Here is a 26,048-nt window from a genome sequence, read left to right as displayed (position 1 = left end):
CATATTAGATCTAAATAGATTACCTTGGTCTTTCTGACAAACCCCCACACCTTTTTTTTTTTTTAAAGAAAAAGTACGGTAACCCTGAACAAAATTTCTCCTGTTCATAAGTTATAGCCTCCCTTCATAAATTGTTTTCAAAATGGCATCCTATGAGCAATTTTAAAACATAAACAAGCAGCTGATGCTTGGTAAAATCGTTCATTAACACATTTATGGTAACATAATAACAATATATTTCTATACCTATAGATATAAGTTTGGGACTACTCATGAAGCTTTTAAAAAAAGTCTCTGAAATCTAGATCTAACACTCAGTAGACTAAGACTCTGACTTGAACGTCACTTGACGGCTCAGGGCCTCACTCAGTCAGGCTCAGTCTGCTGTCACTCGGCTCAGTCCAGTCACTGTCAACTGTGTGTCACAGACTGTTGTGTGCGACTGTCAGACAGAAGTCAGTTTGTCACTGACAGTGTCAAATGAGAGTCAAAAAGTCATATATATCCAACATATATATTTAGAATCTAGTCAATCTAGGGCTAGGGTAGTTTACTTTGTGTTTTGAGTCCAGATTCTAATCTAAATCTAGTTTCTAGATCAGATCTGGATTCGAATCCATATTTAATTATTTTTTTAGACTTTCAATAGTAGAATGTATATATATCATAATATATGTATAATTATAAGACAATAATGTAAGTATTTTTAGTAAAATTAGAATTCAATCTAGATCTAGAATAATATTTAATGTTAATTTGATACAGGTATTTATAAATACATCTTAAATCTAGAATTGAGAATCTACTGTAGTCTATTGATATTCTACAGTGACTACAGTGATTTTTGTAGACTTCTGTGACTCTTGACAGTCTCTGAATGAACTCTTTATATTGTGTCTATTCTATTTACGTGAATGTTTCTGTTGTATTTTCTTTATATGAGAAAAGAGTCCCAAATTTCAAATAAGAATCAATAAAACAGTCTTAGGCAAGTACTGAAAAATTAGTAGAGCTCATCCTTCCCAAGAAGAAATATTTGTCTCCATCAGGATTAGAACTTTATTCTTCATTTTAATTGCCATTGCCAAGCTCTCTACCACAAAGATTTGCCCACTACCTAGACTTTGAAATATAAAAAAAAAGTTCCCCTTTTAGACCTTGTGATCTATAGTGCCGATGATGTAAAGGTCATCTGTTCCTACAGCCCATGATTAACAAGGGTGTCATTTGGCCAGCACAACGACCAAGCCCCTTTACTTTTCCTCAACTATTGTGAGGTATCCATTAGAGCTGGGTGGTCGCACCCAAAGATCCCAAAATTTAAAATCCCATTCTTCACCAGGATTCGAACACAGGACCCTGGTTTGGAAGCCAAGCACTTTACCTCTCAGCCACCATGCCTCCTTTGTAATATAACTACAGGTTTTTATAATTTTTATAATTGTTTTTTAATTTCTTTTTTTTTTCTTTGTGTCTTGAAGATTTTGTATGGATTCTAAATGGAGAACAATATTGTCAAAGATTTTGAAAACTTGAAGGTGTTTGTGAAGCGGAACTATATCATGGATGAGTTGGTGCAGGACCTAACAACAGCACTGGAAGAGACTGCTAATGTGGGCAGACCTGGCACATTACAGGCAGAAGGTGCCAACTCTAGTACATATCCTAGGAGATGCATGAAGAAGCGCAGAGGTCTACGGCGCCCTGCCTCGAGTAGTTATTATTGGAAAAGGGGCACCATAAGTGAGGCCTCGGAAAGCAGTGTAGATGAACACCCAAGAAGAGACTATGCTGGAAATGTCATTCACAGTGACTCTGACGATTTAGCCGCCTGCCACAGAATTCCTAAATTGACTGTACCTCTTGTGGATCCTATACCACCAGTGGAATCTGATTCGTTCACAGAGAATTTCTCCCCCTTACGCCCTCAGAGGCGCAGGAGGAAATACAAAACAATGGCGGTAGATTCTTCTCCGTTAACTGATCAGTTTCCTTCAGATGCAGACTCAGCCTCAGGAGACAAACAGTGTGGTAAAAGAAAAGAAGAGTTACCATTAACTTGTGAAAAATCCATTTACCCAAGCTTTAGAAGCACACCGTCCTATGTGTCTCATGCTGTAACTGCTGGCAAACGAAAGCGAAGCAGTAAGAGCCGCATAGACTACAGCTATTGTAGCCGACCAGAGTTTCCGGCGCAGGGAATGACTTCAAGCATGGACAGAATGGAGGTCGCTAGTGTTTCACAGTAAGTTTGACCATCTAATTATGTCAGCATACTAACTGATAAACATTGGACCTGCAGAGATATTAGCTCTTTTCAGACATTCCATTATTTTGTTTTTCAATTTTTGCTTAGCTTTTTTTTTTTTTTTTTTTGTGTTAAAGGGAGAGTTCCTTGAGTAGCAGTGAGTTTGACAGTGATCTGAATGTAAACAATGAAGATACTAGAGAAGGTGAGCTCATATTTAGATTTAAATTGTTTTAACAGTATTGGAAGATTGAATAATTCGTATCTATTTAAATGCTGGTGTTAAAAAGTCATTATATTCACAATTAAATCAAAACACTTTAGGCATTTAAGACACTTAACATTGATCAGTTACGTCATGATTAGGTTTTCATACTTAAAATAAACACCTTAATAAAAGTTTCTGTATAAAATTATGCTTGGCGATGTTTATCTATTTTTTTTAAAAGTTATTTTTTTTTTTTTTAAAGTCTTTGTATTGCAAATTGTAAAAAAAGGTTACAATATTTTTATTTCCAGCTGATGATGAGCAAAGTGATTTCTTCCATGAGCCAGGACCAGCTTGCGGTATTCCAGACATTGTTCCCTGGTGGGAAAATGAAAGGGTAACAGATGAACCTCTTCGCATCGATTCAGACTTTGAAAAAATATTAACTGGAACTTTTGCACATTTACCCAAATTCTCCAACTCTCAAAGCTTTAAGGCCAGAGTGGGCAAGCTTATATCAGGGGTAGAGTCCTGTGTTTGTTTTCTGTTCCATAGAATCTTGTGTTTGTTTTCTATTTCATAGAGTCTTGTGTTTGTTTTCTATTCCATAGAGTCTTGTGTTTGTTTTCTATTCCATAGAGTCTTGTGTTTGTTTTCTACTCCATAGAGTCTTGTGTTTGTTTTCTACACCATAGAGTCTTGTGTTTGTTTTCTACTCCATAGAGTCTTGTGTTTGTTTTCTACTCCATAGAATCTTGTGTTTGTTTTCTATTCCACAGGGTCTTGTGTTTGTTTTCTATTCCATAGAGTCTTGTGTTTGTTTTCTACTTCACAGAGTCTTGTGTTTGTTTTCTACTCCACAGAGTCTTGTGTTTGTTTTCTATTCCACAGAGTCTTATGTTTGTTTTCTATTCCATAGAGTCTTGTGTTTGTTTTCTACTCCATAGAGTCTTGTGTTTGTTTTCTATTCCATAGAGTCTCATGTTTGTTTTCTATTCCATAGAGTCTCATGTTTGTTTTCTATTCCATAGAGTCTTGTGTTTGTTTTCTATTCCATAGAATCTTGTGTTTGTTTTCTACTCCATAGAGTCTTGTGTTTGTTTTCTATTCCATAGAGTCTTGTGTTTGTTTTCTATTCCATAGAGTCTTGTGTTTGTTTTCTATTCCATAGAGTCTTGTGTTTGTTTTCTACTCCATAGAGTCTTGTGTTTGTTTTCTATTCCATAGAGTCTTGTGTTTGTTTTCTATTCCATAGAGTCTTGTGTTTGTTTTCTATTCCATAGAGTCTTGTGTTTGTTTTCTATTCCATAGAGTCTTGTGTTTGTTTTCTACTCCATAGAGTCTTGTGTTTGTTTTCTATTCCATAGAGCCTTATGTTTGTTTTCTACTCCATAGAGTCTTGTGTTTGTTTTCTATAATCTAGAAACACAATGTCTCATTAGTAAAAATATCATCTAGGTCACCACATAAAATGTGATTGTAAGAATATGAAAAGTAAGACAGAGATATACTTGCAAGTATTATTATTCAACTTATCACACACATGGTTTATCTGTAATGCATTTGTTATATGGAATGACAAAGGTCATTAATGTTTTGTATTTTTGCCGACTCATTAATCTAAAAAAAAATAACCTCTTTTTTCAGACTGGCAGAGAGTTTCGATTAGGCAGACGCAAACTCAAGGGCAAGGTGAGTGAAAGTTTTGTTTTCACACATTGTGAAGATCCTGATGTTAACAATCACAAGGATCTTACTTTGAAGTTAGAAATTGTTACTTTAACGAGGGTTGTTTAACGCTATTTACATTTCAAAATAATCTATTGTGACCTTAAAATGTACATTAATTTTTAAGATTCCTGAAAATCTTATTAACCTGAAAAAAAAACTTAATTCTAAAACCAAAATCTCGTCTTTATACTAGATTTATAATATAAATATTATTTTATATTTTTGCTTATAGTCTTGTTGTATTTGAAATATGCATGTAGAGATAATACCTTAGAAATGTTGTTCTGCTTTTCTTCTTGTTCATATAGAGATAGATTTTTTTTTGTTAAGGTTTATGTTTATATCCACAAGTAAATTCCCTAGTTTATATTCCCTTTCCAACTGGCTTGTTAACTAATCATTTCTCTTTTGCTTCCCTTAAATACTTAAATCTTCTAGAAATGATTAAAAAAACAATTAATCCTTCTTCACTTCCTTGAAACTTCTGAGCTATTTTTAAATGTTCTTGAAAGAATGACCAATTTCCCCAGTAGTAATGTCACAGACCTAATAATCCTTGTAGATAACTTCAGTTATCAGTAAATAAGCAGTAAATAATCACAATTTCTATTGAAATTTGTTTGACATTAATAAGAAATTTGGCGGAAGTCTTTCTCTATCTTTTTATATTATTGATCAAACTGAATCTTTAAAAATTTGAATTTTTAGTATGAATTGGGTCCATAATGTCTGCAAGAGATACAATTTTCTATTCACATTGTTTTTGTAAATATCAAATCACCATCTTTTTATTAGTGGTTTTCTAATGGTGTATTTTCATTTCAACACTTCTAAACTCAAATGAGTATTTGTATAATTTCTTTTTAAATTGAAAATGTTACTTTCATTTTGGTTAAAAAATTTTTTTTTTTAAAGCGCCAAACTTTTTTTCCCCCTCTTTGAACTCTTAAATAAATCATGTTATTGTAATGATCTGGGAACTTTCATGTCCCTCATTAAAAGAAGAGATTATTTCTTCCTTTTGATATTGTCAGTGACATCATGTTACAGGTAACTTTTTTTTTACTGTTTAGATGCCTCGCTATACAGTTGGGAAATTTTTACAAGACAGAGAACACTGGAACCGCATGCAAAGTCACCATGCCAACTCACAAGTACCAGGGTCTGCTGCCTGTAGCAACATCAACAACAGTAACAGCCATGGGGGAGAGTTTAAACGCAGGAGGCACGTGACAAGGAGTGCCGCCAGTATTGACGGTACACATTCATTTAATGATAATAGTGTTTAATATGATTGTATGAACTTGATAGGTGTGGCTGGAAAGTTTTTATTTCTCTGAAATGGAAGTCCATTCTTAATTTATTTCTCAGCAGTGTATGTTTGTTTAGATCACTTTATTTGAAACAAAAGTCTTGTTTAATGGTTGGACCATTTTGCTTGAACTTTGTTGTAGTTCAGATTAGTTTGAACATAAATTCTGGCAAACAAATTTTTCTAAATGGGATGTCTGAACTACAGGGCTAGAATTGTAAAGTTTATGAATATATCATTTTTATTGCACATTTTAAAATTAGTTTATACTAATTTGATTTTACAAATTGTAATGAGTGTTTTCTTTGCTTTTAAAACTTTCAAAAGATTATATCACTTTAAAAAAGTATTTTTCAAAATCCTCTCACTTTGTTTCTAATTTGTCATATATCTTGACAGGAATGAATGGACAGTGTTCTGATTCTGTGCAAGAGTCTAGCTCTGGCCTGGCTCCAAAGGTGAGTCGTTCCACAGGCAGTGGGAGCATGAAGAGCCCTGTAACTGCTGTAAGGAAGAATACTAGGAAGAACAGTGCCAACTACAGTGTGTCTGATTCTTGATGTCTCTGCTATGGATCTTTTTAACAAAACCACCAAACATTACATCATTGAGTGCTGTGAATGTTTTCTTTTATACTGTTGCGAGGGAAAGTTTTTTTGTTTTTTTTAGTTCATTGGATGTGCTTTCCTTAACAGTTTGTGATATATTATTTGAGTTAGAGCCTAAAGCAATTTTAACGACAACTTTTTGGTTTTAATAATGTTTTCTTTTTTCATTGAGAATACGTTCAAGACATTTTTTTCTCTCTCCATTTTTTAAAGTTTAAAAATATGTTGAAGGTTACAGGACTGAAAAGTCGAGTCTTTTAACAATTTTATTTTAATTGTAACATTTTTAACTTTAAAGTTAATTAAATAAAAATTATAGATGTTAAACTAATTTGTTGATGAATTTTAAAATATTTTGATCAACTCTATGAATGGCAAAAATAGGCATTCTAAGTGTGATTATTTAAAGAATAAAAAACTTTTGAAAGGCGATATTTATACTTTGACACTTTTGTTTGGCTCTGAAGTAAAAAAAACAACAACCAACAAAATAAATGTTTTAATTGATTCACACAGTGACATTGATAGAAATTCTCTACATTTGTCATCCACTCCAGCATTGGCATCATTATCTTGTGTCAAGTGCAGACATGCCTACTGCCCCACATTATGTGGAACTGTCCTGCAAAATCATCAAATAAGCTCACATGTTCCCCCTTTTTGCATTGATAAATTTTTGTTTTGCCAAATCTAAATTCTGACAAAAAAAATTGCAGTTATTTTCATTATTTATTAATATTATTTTGGCTCCTTTTTGTCTCGGAAGGTAATGGATGCGCCTAGATGAGTCACTGGTTTTGGTTTCATCTTGAGATGGGGCAGAATCTGGTGTGGCTAATCAAGCCAATTCTAGAGCGGCAGACTTTGCCACAATTCGTGCATGTATATGCATCTGATTTAGGGCTAGCGGACTGGGCAGCTTTCTTTTTTTTTCCTCTTGATTAAGACTGCTTCCATTCTTTTGCTGTCAGCGAGGATCATCCCAGCACGCACAGTCTGTCTCCATGCACTCCAGACGTTGGCTATTTCTTCCCACATACTTTCGTTGATTTCTGTGGCTCTCATGTCTTGCTTGCAGACATCTCTATAGGTTAGTCTTGGGCGGCCCTTGGGTCTGACTCCCTCCACAAGCTCAGCATATAAGGTGCCATTGAGATATAAATGACACAAAAAGAATTTTGAAAATCGGATAATGGGTTCAAAATTTTTTAGTTAATTTGTCGGATCTTCTTTGTCTTTGTATTTTAAGAAATTTTTGTCCCACTTTTGCATGTCTTGTGAATAATGTTTAAAACTTTTCAACTTCTAAACATAGATAAAGTATACATACATACATTAAAAAATAATTAGGTCACCAGATTTCAAATCTTGCAGAAGTGCCAGATTTCACCTGGCAAGTCAACATGCTTGCTATGAAATTCAGTTCTGATTGTATTCTGGGAGGTTATGGGAATTCCTTCTACTTCACCTCTCCACCAGCAGGTGGTGTTGTCTTGAATAGTCTGGTGTTCAACTATTTTTCCATCTAGAAGAGAAAGATCTGTGATACATATGGGCAGCTTGTCCCTCTGTTGTGCTACTCCTCTTTTTTCTCTTTCAGCAAAAAGGCCTTAAAAAATCTGAGCACGCTTTTCAGCCATAGCTATTCTTTGATCGTGGGGGCTTTTGTTCTTCAATGCAGCGCCACTTGGCTTTGTGTTCTCCACATGAGAAACAAATACAATTTTTATCCGATTACTTTCTAGTTGTTCCAGACACTTTGGTTACTTACTGGTGGATTTAGTGAATAGGTCTTTTGGAGCTTGAATGCCTATCACATGATTGATTTGTGCTATTATAGCATTTCTGTAGTTTTCTTTGGATTAATCATTCTACAGCAACCAAATCTCTGGTAAACTGTTGGGCATTCTTTTGATCTTTGTATTATCTTCCTGTTTCTGCTGTTTCTCTTTCAACTTCTCTTTTTGGGAACAAGGCGTATTTTTCCATCATTATTGGCTATTCTTAATGAAGACAGTTTCTGCTTGATGTCTGCTAGCACAGACTCCTGTTTCTTGGTAGGAAGGGACAGAAACCATGTCATTGGCTTATTGTTTATCCATTGAATTATGGTTTCCATGGTCGTAGGGTTAGCAGATGGTATTATAGCATTTCTGTAGTTTTCTTTGGATCAATCATTTTTTTTGTCCTCTAAGCTCCATAGACCTTCTACAGCAACCAAATCTCTGGTAAACTGTCGCTCATTCTTTTGAGCTTTGTATAATCTTCCTGTTTCTGCTGTTTCTCTTTCAACTTCTCTTTTTGGGAACAAGGCATATTTTTCCATCATTAATGACCATTCTTAATGAAGGCAGTTTTAGCTTGATATCTGCTAGCACAGACTCTAGTTTCTTGGTAGGAAGGGACAGAAACCATGTCATTGGCTTATTGTTTATCCATTGAATTATGGTTTCCATGGTCGTAAGGTTAGCAGATGGTTTGGTCCTCAGGTAGTCAAGAAGGGCAAAGTCCCTTTCATTTGTTGTTGGGCAATCAGCCCCAGCTTTGAGCACCTGATTTGTAGGTTCCCAGTGATGGCCACCAGGTAGTTTATCTTAGGCCTGCCTTTCTAGTGTAATCAGCATTTCTGTGCTGATTAGCTCCAGTGCCATTATCGTCAAGCTATCCAAGTGTTCATCATTTGTAGGTTCAAAAAGAATGTTATAAATAACATCTTTTGTTATAAATGTTTACTGTCAAACATGAGAGCTTGTTGAAAAGGTTCTCTACCATCTCTTGACTACCGGTCTAGGGCAACCTTCATCTGGAGTATATGGTGGTTAAGTTCTTATATATCTTCCTTCTCCAGAAGTTGCCAAAATGGTCCTTTATATAATAGATCTATTATGCCCATAGCCCTTCAGCCTCCAAGAAAAACCTGAAGTTGAAGAAGACAAAGAAGAAACCATTTAAAGTATAAATAAAAATTAACAAAGAGCAAGAAGAAATTTAAAAATGTACTCCTATGCATACCTTTTCTTTAATGTCAGTGTAGACAGCTTGTAGCAATCTATTTTTATCTTGCAGTTCAGCAAGGAAAGCTTCTATGTTAGCATGGTGGTAATACACCGCAGCACAATCATTAAAGGCTATGTTGATTCTGTGGCAATAAATGACTTTTAATGACTTTGTTTGCAAGGAAAGCTTCTATGTCAGCATGGTGGTAATACACCGCAGCACAATCATGAAAGGCGATGTTGATTCTGTGGCCATAAATGTCTTTTAATGACTTTGTTTAAGTATGTCTTCCATAAAGCTCCACCTCCTGCTTTGTCACTACCGCTTTCTGTGAGTGCTTTACAGCAGCTGTTCTCGCCAGCCTGAAACAGCCACTTGCTTCTCTCTGCATTAGAGCAGGCGTCTTTCCTTCCACTACTGCATCTTCAAACAGCTGAACCAAAGTTTGCAAGGAGGTGCATGAGGCACGCAAACTTAGCTGTGTAAAGAAGGGCTTCCCTTTCTTCTGGGGATAATTTTCCTACAATTGCATGCATTAAGTTTTCCCTCAGCTTGTCAATCATGGCAATAAAGGGGTCATTAGCTGCACATGTATCAATGATGTAGCCCTGAAAAAAAAATAAATATATTTACCATTCATATTGGCCGCCAATAGAACCAATAGAACCATAGAACAACTATGGTTCATTTGGAACCCTTTTTATATGGCTGTGGAGCCCTATTTTGGAGAGACACTCCCGTCCACATATATTGCAGGTCAAGGTGGCTTTCACTTTGGTGGTAGAGGAGCTGGCTATTTTTTGTATGGCACGCTTTTCTTCAAGATCTGAGGCCCATGTTTTCTCGCTGTCCATAGCTTTCTTGGTCACCAACTCTCTCCAATTGTGCAGTCTAGGGCTATGTCTTCGCAATGGTCAGTATCAGTGAACATAATACATTGATACTTACCATTCATATAGTTATGTAAAATAATAAAACTATAAAGGCATTTGATTCAAATAGATGTTAACTATCTTAATGGAAGTGATTATCTTGGCATGGTTGATATCCCTTAAATTTGGAGATGACATAGAATCTGCCAGGTCAGAAACCACCCCTTGAAAGGTTTGAAAATAAGCTTCAGCATCACGTCTGGCTGCTTCTGCAAGACCTATAGAAAGTGGGACCTCTTGTGAACTAGTTACCTGAAATATTTTTAAAACAATGTTTAAATTAAAAAGGAACACACATTTTAATTAGACTAGTTTTAAGTACTTATGTTTGGAAAAAAAATTGCTGAAATAGTAAAACAATTTACCTGAAAAACTTTCTAAACGTCTATGAAATTTTGTTGTGGCATCCTGATGCAAGACAGTTTCTGTCTCAGTTGTAGCTGGGATTTCCATTAACTTTGCAGCAATATGATGAGAAGCAAGTGCTTTTGCTTCAAGCATCCAATTATGCAGTTGGCCACTTGAAGGCAGGCGAGTTGGCTCAAGACCCACATCTTGGGTACATTTATATATATATACATATATACCCCGAACTGTGAAATCAACTGCATGCAACAAAGTCTTACAAAGTCGCAGTACTTCCCATCAACAGATTTTTCCAACAGGCTCTTCTGGGAAAGGTCAATTGTGTGGTAAAAAAAAGTTTCAGACCTTGTGATCTATGGAGCAGATGATGTAAAGGTCATCTGTTTCTGTGGCCCACTGTTAACAAGGGTGTCATGTGGCCAGCACAATAACCAACTGCCTTTTACTTATACCTAACTAATGTCAGGTACCCACCCTGGGTGGACACAGAAGCACCCTAAAATCCAGAAATTCAAAATCCCATTCTTCAACAGGAATGGAACCCGGAACCCTCGGTTCAGAATCCAAGTGCTTTACAACTCAGCCACTGTGTAATGAGATTCTTTATCTTTTGCTGCTATTGCATTTTTTTTAGCTCAGTTATTAAAATATTTTTTGTACTAAGCTGGTTTGTCTCCCACATACCTCCTCAACCCAATCTGTCCCAGAAAATAAAGTAGATCTAGATCTAGTAGTAGTCATAGTAGCATTAGAATACCTAAAGATTAGTTCTTCAGATTTATAATAGATTCTATAATTTCTAGAATATTCTAGATTCAGAATCATGTAACTGTTTTAGTAAGTCTAGATCTATCTCTGCAATATAGATCTTAGATCTAGATTTTGATATTTAATGACAATTAGTATTAGACTCAATATGTATGTCTTTTTTTAACCATTAGATCTATAGTCTAGTTAAGGCGATAGATATAGCTATTGATTTCAAGCAAAGGATTTAATTGATTGAAAATTTAAGACCGCAGGTTTTCTTTATTTTAATTCTATTATTTATATTTAAGGTAAATGAAACAAACTAGCATTCATATTAAAGTTAGAGGTTAAGTACGCTTGAACTTGGCCTGGCTTGGCTACCTATGAAGGGAGTTCGAGGCTAAACACCTGACTCGAGCAGTGTTGTGTTTACTGAGCGCCTAAAGGCAGCACGGGAAACCTTCTCCCAAATATCCCCTCCCCCCAATTGGTCCACAAATGAGATTGGACCATAGCTTTCTGAGCATGCTATAAGCATGAATGTATATATAAAAGCTATAATTATCATTATTATTATTGCGCGCAATATGGATACCAAACTTAAACACGTTTATGTTCCACATTGGGGCCCAAAGTTCCACATTTTCAACCTGAGTGTTCCACATTCTGGGTCTTGGGGTAGGCATGTCTGCAAGTGTATTTCATCTGGAGTTTTGCTTTATTTGCTGTTTTTTTTAAGCATCTACATATTGAGATCAACTTTTTTTTTTTAAGTATTATTTTTTTTCTTTATACCTGCAAATGAATTTGTAGATCATATATCTTAGTCGAGAATGGATATTTGTTGGCAATAGATATTAGCAAAGGATGGTATTTGATGAGGATAGATGTTGGCAGAAGATGTGTATTTGTTGATGACAGATTTAAGGAGATGACATGTATTGATGATAGTTGTTGGCAGAAGATGTGTATTTCTTGATGATAGATGTAATGAGAGGATGTGTATTTGTTGATGATAGATGGTACTGTTCTGGTTGTACATTTTGATACTCCAAAGACAGAGGAATGAATTATTAGTTGTTGTGGAATAGTTATGTTCTCTCTTTGTGAGGGTCAGTGAAAATTCAGCAACTTTTTTTTCTACACATTTATAAAGTAATGGCTTCTGTAACAAGCAGACCTTGTCATCATAGTTTTAGAACCAAGGATTAATTTTTCTAAATAAATTTTTAGTAATATAAGATTTTGGACTTTACAGTATTATTGCTTACACACATACATACTGTATTAAAAAAGTTTTATGATTAATTTATAAATCATTATCTTTTTTTTATAATTAGGTGTCTGTTATAGTTTTAAATTTTATCTTCTGTCAATATTGTACATATCATTTTCAATCTGAAATAATAATTTGTTTTGTTTTCTTTATTTAAAAAAAAATGAAATGAAGTCAATCTGAAAGAAAAAAAATGTTTCGCTATATGGAGGATCCCGTTCATAGATGGAAAAGTCTTGGGATAACACTGCTGCTTATTTATTATTCATGCTCATTTTTACCACACTGAAACAGATAAAACCATTCAATATAATTCTTCCGCATTTTTTTTTTGGCTATCTGTATTTTGATTCATTTATTGTATCAAGTTGGACAGACAGCCCATGACCTTGTACTCCAGTGATTTAAGTTTTATTTTAGGTTCATGCTAATTACATTTCAATGAAAACAAAACATTTCTTGAAATCCCAGTCTTGAAGTCGGTGGTCAGACTGGTAGGTTGTGTATTTTTTCTACTTATTGTACAGATCTGTGCCTGACATTTGGCATTGAGTGAAATGTGTTAATTACTTGCGTTGCAATGTATTTCTAGTCACACTGTTTCACTATCTCACAGATTGCAATGCTCTGCTTATTTAACTTATTGCCTTAATTGTGTACTGAATGTCAATGCATGGATCCATAGTATTGAATTACACTTTGGTGTTGTCTACTACTCTATGCATCAGTGCTGATAACTTGTAATCACATGGCTTCAAGGTTGTTGTCTCTGTGTCCCTGTGGCTAGAAAGTTTCTCTTGAGAAAGGGAAAAAAAAAATCCAGCTTTGATCATTTAATTAAAACTGGAAATACACTGAAAGGAATTGAACCAAATATACCATTATTCTATAGCTAATGCTTTAGTACTTGACCATCACATCAGTGAAAAAAAAAAGGGGGGGGGTGATACTTCACCCTTTAGGTGATAGGATGGTGTACCTACAACTTTCCCTTTGTTAGACTATTTTGGCACTACACAAGATCTGTCAACCATTATTTATCTTCACACAATTTCCTAAAAACAAAATGTCTATGTATTATATACTTCTGAATCAAGTAATGTGTAATACAGTTAAATGATGCCAACATTGCAATTTTTTTGTTTTTAATTTGGTGAAAGGCTATTGTTTTATCAAATAAATTTCTATGTCCATCAGATGATTGTTGTTTTAGTTGAATAAATATAGGCATTGAATGTAATGAAGTTTGATAACGATGTATACTCTACTATTTGAAGAGTGGCTAAATCTAATGTTTCACCTTGACTGCACCAGACTTGCTGAATTCTGTCTTGACTGGTCGAGGAAGCCACATGTTCTTGACCTATATGGTGACATACATACATCATGCACAACAGCAGGGTTTCTGACCAGTGCTTTTTCTAGAGCGGATTTGAGCTTCCAATGCCTCAATCCAACAAGTCTGTTGATTAGGAATGTTTTACCCATGACAGAGATATTGAATCTATTGTTGATTAGGAATGTTTTACCCATGACAGAGATATTGAATCTATTCCTCATTTTTCATCCTTTCTTTTGGCAATGTAAAAGAAAGATTCATGTACAAAACTAGACTAGTTAAGGCACACTTCACTAGCCCTCATAAGAACTGGTCACCTAAAGAAAAGCTGATTAGATAATGCGAAGAACAGACTAACCAATTGGTGTGAATAACTGCTGATTGGCTTAGGGATTTCTCTGCATAGGTACTCTCAACATAACGAGTCAATGAATGATTTGTAAACACAAAGTCTGACATAGCAGTTAAAAATTTAGAAAAACAAAAGTCACATTTCATATACTCAGTAACTAAAGTCATTTACTTCTCAAGTCAAGTAGATCTAAAGTTTTAATGTTTTATTTTTCTAACAGTCACCCTTCCTACTCTTCTGTAAGATCATAGTTAACCAGAATGATCATGGTTCTAAAATTTCTTAGCTTTACAATATGTCAATGTAGTTGCATTCAATGATGATTAACTTTTAACTAAGATTTCCTCAAATAGTAACACAATGGCCACAATAGTCAAACATCATTTCATGGCTTGTTCAGTTAGACTAATAATTCACTTAAATTAAGAAAAACAAAACGAACTCATAAATTTATTATATAGAAAATTTATTTTATTTATTTATTATAGATTTTCAAAAAAAAAAAAAGTTGAAAAGTTTGATTACCAGTGGAATAAATATAAAGATATGTGTATATGTCATTGTTTGGAACAAATGGTTTGAATACATTCAATTAACATGCTTCAAGCAATTACACTGCAAAATAAATAACACTAATGCAGAGGAGTGCCTACGTAACTCTCATTATGGCACATTGTGTTCCAATCCTTGCACAGCATTCATAAACATTTGTTTCCTTAATGGTGGAAGACAGGACTTAATCTTTCTTCTCTCTAGTAGGCTGAGAGACTGATAGAAAGTTTATTGAGCTATAGATTCTTAATACAGGCACACAATATATAACATTCAGATTGCACTGTTACATGTCATATTATGTAGTGTCCCAATATGTCACATAAGACAAAGCCCATACAAAAAAATTACCAAAAAAATGAACATATTAGCCTTAGTTATAAACAGCCCTAAGTAAAAAGAAAATTCTACAAACATTACAAAGTTAACAACCACAATAGAGAAGTGATGTTTGTAGCTTGGTTTGTTCAATGCTCTATGGTGCTACCACAATCAAATATTGATTGATTCAACAATGCTAGAAACTTGTAGCAAAAGCTATAATTATAAAGAGTCTCAAACAATACATTTGATTTACGTATACATTTTAGAATGATTACGGCCCCTGAGCATATAGTATTTACAATAATGGGAAACAATTGTTCAGAGCAAGTGGTTGCTGATTTGAGCGTGGTCATAGTGAGTTTGACTAGAATATGAAATTTTACATTGTGACACCAAGACCATACTTCATCAGGAAAGCGGTTGATATTCCACCAGCAAACATGGAAGGCACAGCCACAAATGAAATCAATGCTAAAAGTCCCATGCCAGACAGCCCATGTCCACTGAAACAAAATAGAAAGTAGAAATAAGAGTCAGTCAGGCTATTAAAATTGAATAAAATACTCTGAAAGACACAAAGATAAAGGCAGATTCCTCGTTCCATATGCTAGGACAAATTTGTACAAATACTCCTTCTTCCCTAGTGTTATTAGAGCATGGAATGGGTTGCCTGAGCTAGCCAGGAAAACCAGTGACTTGGCAGAATTTAAGTCATTGGTTAATATGAATGACTAAATGCATGACGCGTAGGACGTAATCATCTTCTTTTTGAAGTAACGTCTGTATTACATAAGATGTAGCGGAACTTGAACGTTTAGTTTCGCTAGAATGCAATGCAGATTTGAAAATAAAATAGAACATGAGCTTGAAGATAACTTAAATTACTTGAAACAAAGTTATTTCTTGCGACACATTGATTCATTAAAAAGTAAGTTTCCCTTTCAGACCTTGTGATCTATAGAGCAGATAAGGTAAAGGTCATCTGTTGCTGAGGCCACAAGTGATTCATTAGAAAGCATTTAATTAAATTAATTAACAGGAAGATTTAAACTTTAAACACTTATTACCTTTGATCCTAATTCTTCTTCTCTTCCTTTACATACATTTACAACATTTAATGTTATTAAATTAATTATTAAATCATTAAATTGTGATTTGTTTAACTGGAAATTTCCACTGTAAAGAAAAAGCTATAGGCCACACTTTCTTGCTTTATGACCTAATCAAGAAGCACAAAACGTGTTCAAAAAGAAAACTATGGATGAAATGATTCTGCTCCGATAAGATAAAAAAAAAAAGAACTGACCTCGTGCATCCTCCTGCCAAGCGAGAGCCATAGAGCATGACCAGTCCACCAAAGAAACTATACCAATGACCTATACCTTCAACTGTACCTATTGTGTCTGAAGCTGATGCTGATAGACGAGCTCCTAGGATAGCTCCAGAAACATAAAAAACCTGAAAAAAAAAAATCAAAGTTAATCTTATACAGAAGTGAAAGAAAAAACACACATGATAATTTATATGGATGTTCTCAAGCCTGATGAGCTAATTTTATTTAATGGCTATTCACTTTACGGTCTAACCTGCCACCAGTTGCCAAGTCCTCTCATGTATTTCTTCATATACTCAAAAGTTTTTTGCAGAGGTTTAAGAACCAAAATTTGTGAGCCAATGGTCACGTAGCTGGTAGCAGAACCTGCAATAGGAACAAAATTAATCAAAGCAATTTTGTCTAAAAAAAATATTCAGAGGTATTCATTAAATATTCAGCAACATTTAGTTAAGTTGAAAGAAAACTAAATAAAAAAATTTTGAAACTTATTTTTTCTTCAACATGTCCAAACTTTGAAAAGGTTTGAGATGGGGGGAAGTTATGAAATTGATCATCTCTTAATAATGGGTTAACGTATTTTTGCATTAAATATATTGTTTATTTATCATAATTTCTTGTGAAAAAATTTGTTTTTCTTTTTCTTACAGTTTTTAATGTCCTTAACAAATGTTCTTAATAAGACTACTAGTTATTATATCTTACTTGAGATCTCCTGTTGGATGATTGGGGGACAGCAAGCTAATTTGTTAGCATCGTGCAACAATTTATATATTTTTTAAACCTACTGGGATACATATTTCTTTTCAAAAGCCATCCTCACAAATTAAACCAAATCAATCTACAAGAAATTCAACAGACCTAAAGTATCCTGAACAGATAACACAGTAGGTATTTGCAAACATCCGATAATCATTCCAGCTACATAGGGTGGCCAAGCACGAGAACCTAATATCCCACTTCCAGAAATCTCTACCTTGAATAACAAGATTAGGGTTAAAATAAATTCCCTTAGACTGCTGAACAAGAATAATCATAGAAGTTAGGGTTAGGATTAAAAATGTAATATACAAACATAAATTTTTAAATAAGGTAAAAAAAAATTTCCTTTGTGTATTTTATCAGGTGTAACAAGATGAAAGTGTTCAATTAGTCTTATGGAAGAAAAAACCCTTTGTGTGTGCATTGTAAAGTAAAGTTCCCCTTTCAGACCTTGTGGTCTATAGGCAGATGATGTAAAGGTCATCTGTTTCTGTGGCCTATGGTTAACTAGGGTGTCATGTGGCCAGCTCAATGACCAATCACCTTTACTTTTCCTCAACTAATGTCGGAACCCATAAGAGCTGGGTGGACTCAGAGGTGCCCAAATATCCCAAAATTAAAAATCCCAGTCTTCACATCATTTCAATCAAATTGTTTATAACAACCATAGTGCCATAGGCCTACATTATAAATCATAACTTAAGTTTTTTAAAATCAGTATTTAACTTCATAATTAATTATATCATCTACAAGAAAACATAGCCATATTGCTATTACCTGAGTGTGCCATGGATACAAAACTTCTACAGTGAAGACTGCCAGTCCAAGAATGGCTGCCAAGGGGCAAGCAAGGATGAAATAGGGAGTGCTCATGTACTCATTCAATCTACAAGCCAAAACAAAATCAATAACTACAAAAACGAAACTGTGACAAAACAGATTATGATAATGTTTTAGTTCTCAGTGGCTAAAATGTTGCAAGCTTTAACGCAGATATGACTTAAATTGGTTAATAAAGAAAACTCAAATAACCTACGTGTCATATCGACTCTTTCTGGCAGGTCTGAACATTGGAGTTAACACTGGCTCTGAGAGGGCATACAGATAGACTCCACAGAAGCCACCAAGCATAGTATAAACTAAGACAGACATGAAGACAAAGGTGAAGAAGAAAAAAAGAAAATAGGTCATTTGAAAACAATGTAATCTTGTGAAACGTATTCATAGAAGAAAAACATGTATCTTTTTTTTTTAATATAATTTTTATTATTTGCAAACAAAACCTAATAAGTATGCAAAAAAAAAAATATTATTCTTATTGGCTCTCAGCAAGGTAACTTAGTGAATGACTATGACATAAATAAAATAATATATAACATAAAAGAAATAAAATGTCTCAGAAGCAGTAAACAAAAGGTCAAATAAAAGAAAAAAAAACATATATATATATATATACAAAGTTATAGTCAAAGCAAAAAAAAAGAGGGCTTATCCCTAACAAGAAAGCAGTCAACCAAACAGCATAGGGGGGCATACCGGTACCAGATACTGAGGATACAGAGCTAAAAACACATTTTAAAAAGGCTAGATATACATAATGCACCATAGCCTTCAGGCCTCACACCTAGTGACCTGCTACATTTCCTGGAAAACCTTCTTAATAAATTATGAAGGATAAATTGGATGCTAGGCATATGGTATAAGTTTCAGACAGTCGTCACAATGTTCCAGAGTTAAAACCCCTGTCTGCTTCCATCCCCCTCCCATGGAGGTTTGGACTAGGATGTAAACAAATTTCTGAAGGAATATCAGTAGCTTATAAAACTGACTAATAATAATATATATAAGCTATAATTATAAAATAAATTGAGTGTTCTGTTACCTGAGTTTGGAACACCTGCTCCTACCTGGGCAAGTACCATACCTGGACACTGAGGATAGCAATATATATATATATATATATATTTGTATAATAATACAATATACAATACAATAATATAATAGTCTTTGAGTATGAAAATTAATGAGGAATGCAGCTGCGATCTACATATTTTACCATATCTAGTGCAGGCATAACCATTGTCTGCAGTGGCCGATTTAGATTTTCTTTTCACCTTCTACATCTGTCCTCAGCAGCGGATTTTCTTTTGGTCTTAACAGTGTATCCTGTGGCCTTTGTAAGTGACCTCCAGCTGTCTTGTTCTGAAGCCACCTGCAACCAGGAGCTCTCTTCTATATCAGTTGAAGCAAGTTGGTGCCTAAGCTGGTCTTTAAAGCATGGGGCACCTCTGTTACATCAACCACCTTTTATCTCATCAAAAAGGACTTTATACATATAAAAAGTTTTCTTTAAAGCCCTTATTAGATTTAGCTGTGCAGGCAAGACAGAAATTGGCAGTAAATCTTATGTTATGCAATTTCAGATGTACTGTTTTGCCTCATGATCTCAAGAATGAGGTATTGGGAAACCAATACTGATACTTGGTGATACTTCCAACCACGACCTGTCTTTGACAATAGAATTTCTAGCAACTATTTATTGAATCCTGAAGTTTTAGTGCTGCCAGTTTGGCACAATTACTTTATAGCAAATTCCACTTAGAACCTAACTGAAATGTACATGTTCATACTTCTTAATACTATTGTAACTTTACCAATACATTTTTATAAACATTACATTTTTTAGATATATTAGTTTTTGTGCTTGTATACATTTTTTTTTTTTAACTTTCAATTAACCCATTGTTTTGTGTGTATAAATAGTCATATATATATATTTTTTAAAATTATCTATATTTATGGAGAATAGTATAGAGATTTTTTTCTTTTTTATTGCCAAAGCAGTGTTGCTAATAATGGTACAACCAAAAAATGACTTGATGTTTATGTATAAGGGAAATAATTTTGCAGAATACTAAGCTATGTTAAATTTGAAATAAAGTTACTCACTGCCCCAGACAAGGTCATGCCGACACCAAGTAGACCACCACCAACAGCTGCCGAGGCAAACCCTTTTGTTCGCAGACCACTGAAAAACTCAATCAGTGCCAGCTTCATTTTTTTAGATGTGGCAGGGATCATGGTCAGAAGTGAGAATGCTATCATTCCTGAAAACAAAACCATAAAAAACAACAACAACATAAGAATAAAAAAAACAACAACAAAGCTTATATGAAAGTGTAATTGTATCAATTAGTTTGGATTAGTCGTGTGATTTAATTTGTAATAGATCTAGACTAACAATAATAAATCTGTGGGATTAGAAATATTTTTACCAATTTTTTGTGTGTACCTAAAGAAAAATGAATGTTTTTTATCACCTGTGGCAGACGCTGAGAGAAACATTTTCAGCATTGTGAAGTTGCTGAACAGCATTTGGTTTCGTATCATCTGTGGTTCAAATACTGCAAGAAATATAAATATGTTTGTTAACTACACAGGCAGAGAGAAAAAACATGTTTCCTTTCTCAGTTTCATTCAGGCTTTGGGTTAATATCTCAAGTTACAAGGAACACAACTTATTGCAAAACAGGAATGATAAAAAACATATATAGAATGAAATCAACTTTTTCTTTTGTTGATGAACTTTAATGAATTGGTTAACAGAAAACAAAAGTGGTTCATATTCAGCAAGGAATCTTAACATGTGTATTTACATAGGCAGAGAGATAAAAAAAAAAGTTTCCTTTTCTCAGTTTCATTCAAGCTTTGGGTTAATATCTCAAAAGTTACAAGGTAATGCAAAAAGAACACAACTTATTGCAAAACAAGTATGATTTAAAAAAAACTGGATATTATGAAAGTAAATTAAATTTTTGTTTGCTAAATTTGTGCTGAACAACTGAAGAGAACAGCGCACTTTTTTTTTTCCTTTGCACTGTCTGCAAAAGAGCTCCACAGCTCAGCAGCAATAAAGCTGGCTAGAAGAAGAAGTGTAAATTGGTTAACAGATAACAACTAATTCACTAAGTTAAAACTGAAAAAAAAAAAAAAAACTGGCCTTAGAGTTTAGGTAAAAAACAAATAATAATTTTTTTTTGATAGATATATATGATTAATTTAACTATCAAACAGTTTTGTAAATTCTCAAATGATACAGCAGTTCAGCAGCAAAAAGCTGTACAGAAAAAATAATACAATTTATTGTCCTTATTTCCTTTACCGTTGTTATTTACCGAAACATGACCTAAACACACCTAGACATGACTATATAATATTACCTCTTCCTTTTTCAATTGATATTCCAAATAGGATGCCAGATAGAGCACTGATGCCTAACTGAAGAAGTAGATTGGAATCTGTTTGCTGAGGAGGCATGTCTAGATCTTCTTTGTCAATGTCAGGATCCAAATCTGTTTTCAGTCGCAGATGTAGGTCTTCTGGTCTCGTGGACATGACTGGAGGAGAAATGCTTTTTTTTTTCAAAAAAGGAAACAATTAATGACTACCTAAATACTCTAGAAACTCTGTTGTACAACATAAAAGCAGTAAATGCATTTTCTAATAGAGAAGATGTTTAAGATAGAAATTATACACTGCTTTCAATCCTAATGTTCTCATTTTGAGTCCTAGTGGAGACAGTGGGGTTTATATTAGGATCAGGCCTGGACTGATATCCTTGAGTCAAAATCATCTCAAATGAGGTACTAACTGGGGGAAGTAAAGGTGCTTGATCATAGTGCTAATAGCTTATCATAGTTCAAAAGAAAGTTCAGAAAGTACTTAAACACATCCAAGACTTCGACTAAAAGTTTGAAAAAAGGTAACCATATTCATGGGTATAGAAGAATTCATTAGTTATAAAACAAAGATCTTTGATTCCGAAGATTAAGGATGAGTGCAGTGTTTCACATGACTATGCAAACCCAGTTGCAACCTGCATATTTTTCCATATTTAGTGCAGACAAAGCCATTGTATGCAGGCTGTCTGTTTAAGTTTTCTTTTCATCTTCTGTGCCTGTCTTTAGTGTCTTCATTAAGGGCTTTTTTTTTTGGGTCTTAAATGTGTGTCCTGCAGCCTTTGTGAGAGCTCTCCAGTTGTCTCTTTTTAAAGCTACTTTCCTCTATGCCAGTGAGGGAAAAATGGCGCCTGAGTTAATCTTTATAGTTATAGATACACATAATATATAATGTATTTTTTTCTTTTCAAGTAGGCACCACATATGAAAGTTTTAAAAGTGTGGGAAGTGTGGTCGAAAGGCTAAGTGCGCTTGAACTTGGCTACCTATGAAGGGGGCTCGAGGCTCAACACCCGACTCGAGCAGAGCTGTGTTTACTGAGCACCTAAAGACAGCACGGAAAACCCTCTCCTAGATACCCCCTCCCCCCCCACTGGTCCACCAATGAGATTGGACCATAGCGCTCTGAGCATGCTACAAGCATATAATTATTTTTTTTTTATACACTACTTTAAGTTATTCTAAACAAGGCCTTACTGCTATACATTCAAGACATTTGTAAAAACAACAACAACAAAAAACAAATTTAAAAGATGATAATAATTGATGGCATCATTGACAGCCTGTCCACAGAAGAGTCTAAAAATAACAGACCTAGTAGGTCTACATTTAGATTAAAGCCATTTCATGCATTTTACCTTTACCTATCCCTTAGTCTGTTGGACCGTTGGACCACCAAGTATGACTTGTTGACCTTCTTTCTCCTTTCCTTCCTGTCTTTTGCATTGTTTAGCACCTCTTTCAATGGCAGGCCTGTCCATTCTTTTATGTTGTCCTCCCATCTCTTTCTCTGTCTGCCTCTTCTTCTTTTTCCTTGTACTGTTCCCTGAAGGAAGGTCTTTGCGAGCCCCTAGATCAGCATTTCAGCATTTATTTGTATACCATATGCTTTGGAAGTCTTGTCAATGTGCATCACCAGGTTAGCTAGTTCTTCTTCTGTCCCTGCTAGGCTATCAATGTCATCTGCGAAGCACAAGTTAGTAATTCTACTTCCTCCAATGCTTAGTGTACCTTCATAGCCCTCGAGAGCATCTTCCATTATCCTTTCAAGGAAGATATTGAAGAGTGTTAGTGAAATTAGGCAGCCTTGTTTTAATCCAACTGCAGTTTTGAACCAGTCCCCAATATTATTGTTGAAGTACACCGCACTGGTGGCATCTTTGTAGAGGTTCTGGATAACTTTAATTATGTTTTTATTAATGTTGTACTTTTCCATTTTCACCCAGAGTGCCCTGTGCCATACTCGACCGAAAACTTTCTTAAAATCAATAAAGACATGGTAAAGATTCTCTTAGTGTTGGAGATATTTTTCACAGAGTATTCTGAGGTTTAGGATATGTTCTGTTGTGCATGAAATTTGTTCTTAGCACAGCACAACAGAACAAATTTCATGCAAATGTCATGCATATCTCGAACTATTGCTCCTTAGGCTTATTCAACCCTAGAATTACTACAATTAAAATCTAAATATGCAAATTACTAATGGCACTCATTTGTAATTTGTAGCTTACACAAGAAACATTTATAATATGTTTACAACTTTCAATACAAATTGGAGATCTACAAGATTTAATAATTTAATAAAATCAGATACTGAAATAGATAAACATAATTAATATATTATATATAATAATAATATATATATACATATATATATATAATTTATATAGACTAGATTCTAGATGTAGAAAGAGTCTGTATCACTAGCTTTATACTTACACACACACAACAACTTTTTTTAAAATATGAAAGCAATGCCAGTGGGTGTAACAGTGGAGTAGTTACTAGTTAAAGTACTAGCTGCACCTACTATATCTAGTCACTAGTTCTACTATGTATCAAATGTATGGGTGTGACCTACTCCCTAGCCCTAGCAAAAGCTAGTACAACACAAGATCTAGATCATGCTGTTACATACTATTAAGCTGCTTGTGGGGTGGGGGCAATAAATATTTTAGAAACTGTCATCACAGTTACATTGTTCAAGACCTAGACCTAGAGTCAAGACCTAGCTGGGAGATCTGCACAAACTCAGTGGAAGGCAAGAGTCACGTATTCAAATGTAAACAATGAATAGGGGCAGATAACCCTAAAGCTAAATAAAGTAGGTAGCTTTTAATAACACAAAATGACAAATAGACTCTAAACTCTATAGATCTAGATTCTAGATTAATGTTGACTATAGAACTGTATTATTATATCCAGACAATCTATTATTATAATAATTAATCTAATAATAATATAACTCTTTATTATCTCTGAAGACAATTCTGCATTCGCATTTCATAGATTTAGAGATATAACAAAACATGACATGACATGTTATAGAAAATGGCCTTACAGGGTGAAACAATACAGACAACACAAAACAAAAACAAAAAATTACAGCTGCCAAAAAAATTGACCGGAAAAACCAGGATAGATCTGGGATTGATTTATTTATAACAAACGAATTGGAGCTAGATGTATATAATTTATGAAATAAATATGCTATATATATATATAGGCCTATATATAATAATAATAATATATTAAATATATATATAGTTATAGACAATATAGATATATACGATATAGATCTAGATTAGAATTAGATCTATATATTAATACAGTCGATACGTCCACACCAAGGCTGAATCTGTTAAAGTCATGACAGGATGAATATGCCCGTGTTTTTTTTTTTTGTACTGTAACCTATAATAGTCACTACATCTAGTTAGATGTGAACTTATATAATTTTTATTACTCTATTATGTGTCTTAAAGTTTCTACACCATGGTTTCTATATGATATATATTTTTTTCTGAGTTACGGGATCTTAAAAATAGGACGCATATTCTAATATTTAAAAAAATATTGACCCTATCCAAGGTTATAGACAGAAAGACATGAAAAAAGGCACATTCCTCGTTCCATATGCTAGGACACATTTGTACGAATGCTCCTTCTTCCCTAGTACTATTAGAGCATGGAAATGGGTTGCCTGAGCTAGCAAAAAAAAAAAAAAAAAAAAACAACAACAATGACTTGGCAGAATTTAAGTCGTCAAATGGTTAATATGCACGACTTTATTGAAATATGTGGTGCGGGCTCGAGTTATCTTATAAAATACCGATGTTATTTCAGAAATAAAGATGACTACGTACTTCGCATGTCCCTGGCCTATGTCAATCTAGTCATGCATGGTAATCCAAGACTTAAATTTGAATTTAAGCAGAGGTGTTTTTTTCTGTGCGCTTAAATGCAGCATGGAAACCATCTCCCAACCCAGTTACCCCCCCCCCCTCCCACGGTCCACAAATGAGAGTGGATCATAGTGCACTGAGCACATTACGTTAGCATATGAAAGATTATGCTCTACTCTTTAATCCTAGACAATATATAAAAGCAATAATAAAAAGAATTAGATTTAGTCATAGAAAATTTACATTTAAGCACACATATTTTAGTCATCAAAGGAGTCTTTAAAAAAAATCTAATAGACCTATAGCCTACTATAACTATAGGTCTAAATTTAGATTTATTCAGTGTTCTAAAGTGAGGTACAGAGACAAAAATTATGCAACCAATGACAGATTAGTGGTGGTACAAAAACGTACATATGGACATGATGATACAGTAACACACTATCACTAACACAGTATATCTAATCTAGGTCTCCTTTAAAATATCAAGCAACTCACCCTGAGAGTAGTAAATAGATCCGAATTATTGATAAAATTAACAAGAAATAGATGATTAAAGAAAAATTATGCAGTTGGAAGGGACATAATATAAATGTTACTAATGAACAAACAAAAATGTGCTAGTGATTTCCCTTGATTATCTATACATTTTTTTTATGTTTCAGTAATATTAATTTGTAAAAACTGTTTAGATATGTTAGATCTAGATCTATAATTAGATTTATATAATTAAAGGAAAAAATGTATATTTAGATTTATATCTATTCTAGAGCTTATTTGCCCTTATTTTATTGCAAACATTTTAAAAATCATTA

General features: G+C 34.1%; 2 protein-coding genes across 10 annotated transcripts; one reads left to right on the top strand and one right to left on the bottom strand.

Annotated features, from left to right (window-relative positions):
- The first annotated feature begins 89 nt into the window (after window positions 1–89).
- On the top strand, window positions 90–13,626 carry LOC106072579 (G patch domain-containing protein 2-like). 3 transcript variants are annotated; one of them, XM_056022534.1, is made up of 7 exons: window positions 90–218; window positions 1,482–2,245; window positions 2,386–2,453; window positions 2,768–2,979; window positions 4,104–4,148; window positions 5,261–5,444; window positions 5,899–13,626. In XM_056022534.1, the coding sequence occupies exons 2-7, from the start codon at window positions 1,500–1,502 to the stop codon at window positions 6,057–6,059; spliced, it is 1,416 nt and encodes a 471-aa protein (XP_055878509.1). In that variant the 5' UTR covers window positions 90–218; window positions 1,482–1,499; the 3' UTR covers window positions 6,060–13,626. The 3 variants fall into 3 exon arrangements, with proteins under 3 accessions (XP_055878509.1, XP_055878512.1, XP_055878510.1); XM_056022537.1 differs by having other exon boundaries at window positions 99–218; window positions 2,768–2,853; XM_056022535.1 differs by having other exon boundaries at window positions 112–191.
- A 957-nt stretch (window positions 13,627–14,583) lies between these two features.
- On the bottom strand, window positions 14,584–25,854 carry LOC106061817 (uncharacterized). 7 transcript variants are annotated; one of them, XM_013220030.2, is made up of 11 exons: window positions 25,732–25,854; window positions 21,311–21,501; window positions 20,411–20,494; window positions 20,040–20,197; window positions 18,973–19,021; window positions 18,127–18,229; window positions 17,868–17,976; window positions 17,190–17,304; window positions 16,582–16,694; window positions 16,302–16,453; window positions 14,584–15,498 (listed from the first exon to the last, which is right to left on the bottom strand). In XM_013220030.2, the coding sequence occupies exons 2-11, from the start codon at window positions 21,483–21,485 to the stop codon at window positions 15,375–15,377; spliced, it is 1,182 nt and encodes a 393-aa protein (XP_013075484.1). In that variant the 5' UTR covers window positions 21,486–21,501; window positions 25,732–25,854; the 3' UTR covers window positions 14,584–15,374. The 7 variants fall into 7 exon arrangements, with proteins under 7 accessions (XP_013075484.1, XP_055878516.1, XP_013075486.1 ...); XM_056022541.1 differs by having other exon boundaries at window positions 21,311–21,487; window positions 25,732–25,851; XM_013220032.2 differs by lacking the exon at window positions 25,732–25,854 and adding an exon at window positions 24,295–24,403 and having other exon boundaries at window positions 21,311–21,487.
- Between the last annotated feature and the right edge of the window lie 194 nt (window positions 25,855–26,048).

Source organism: Biomphalaria glabrata, chromosome 3 (assembly GCF_947242115.1).
Source record: "Biomphalaria glabrata chromosome 3, xgBioGlab47.1, whole genome shotgun sequence".
Taxonomy (NCBI): Eukaryota; Metazoa; Mollusca; class Gastropoda; family Planorbidae; genus Biomphalaria; species Biomphalaria glabrata.
Note: the sequence above shows the minus strand (reverse complement) of the source record. Positions and strands in the feature narration are given on the sequence as shown.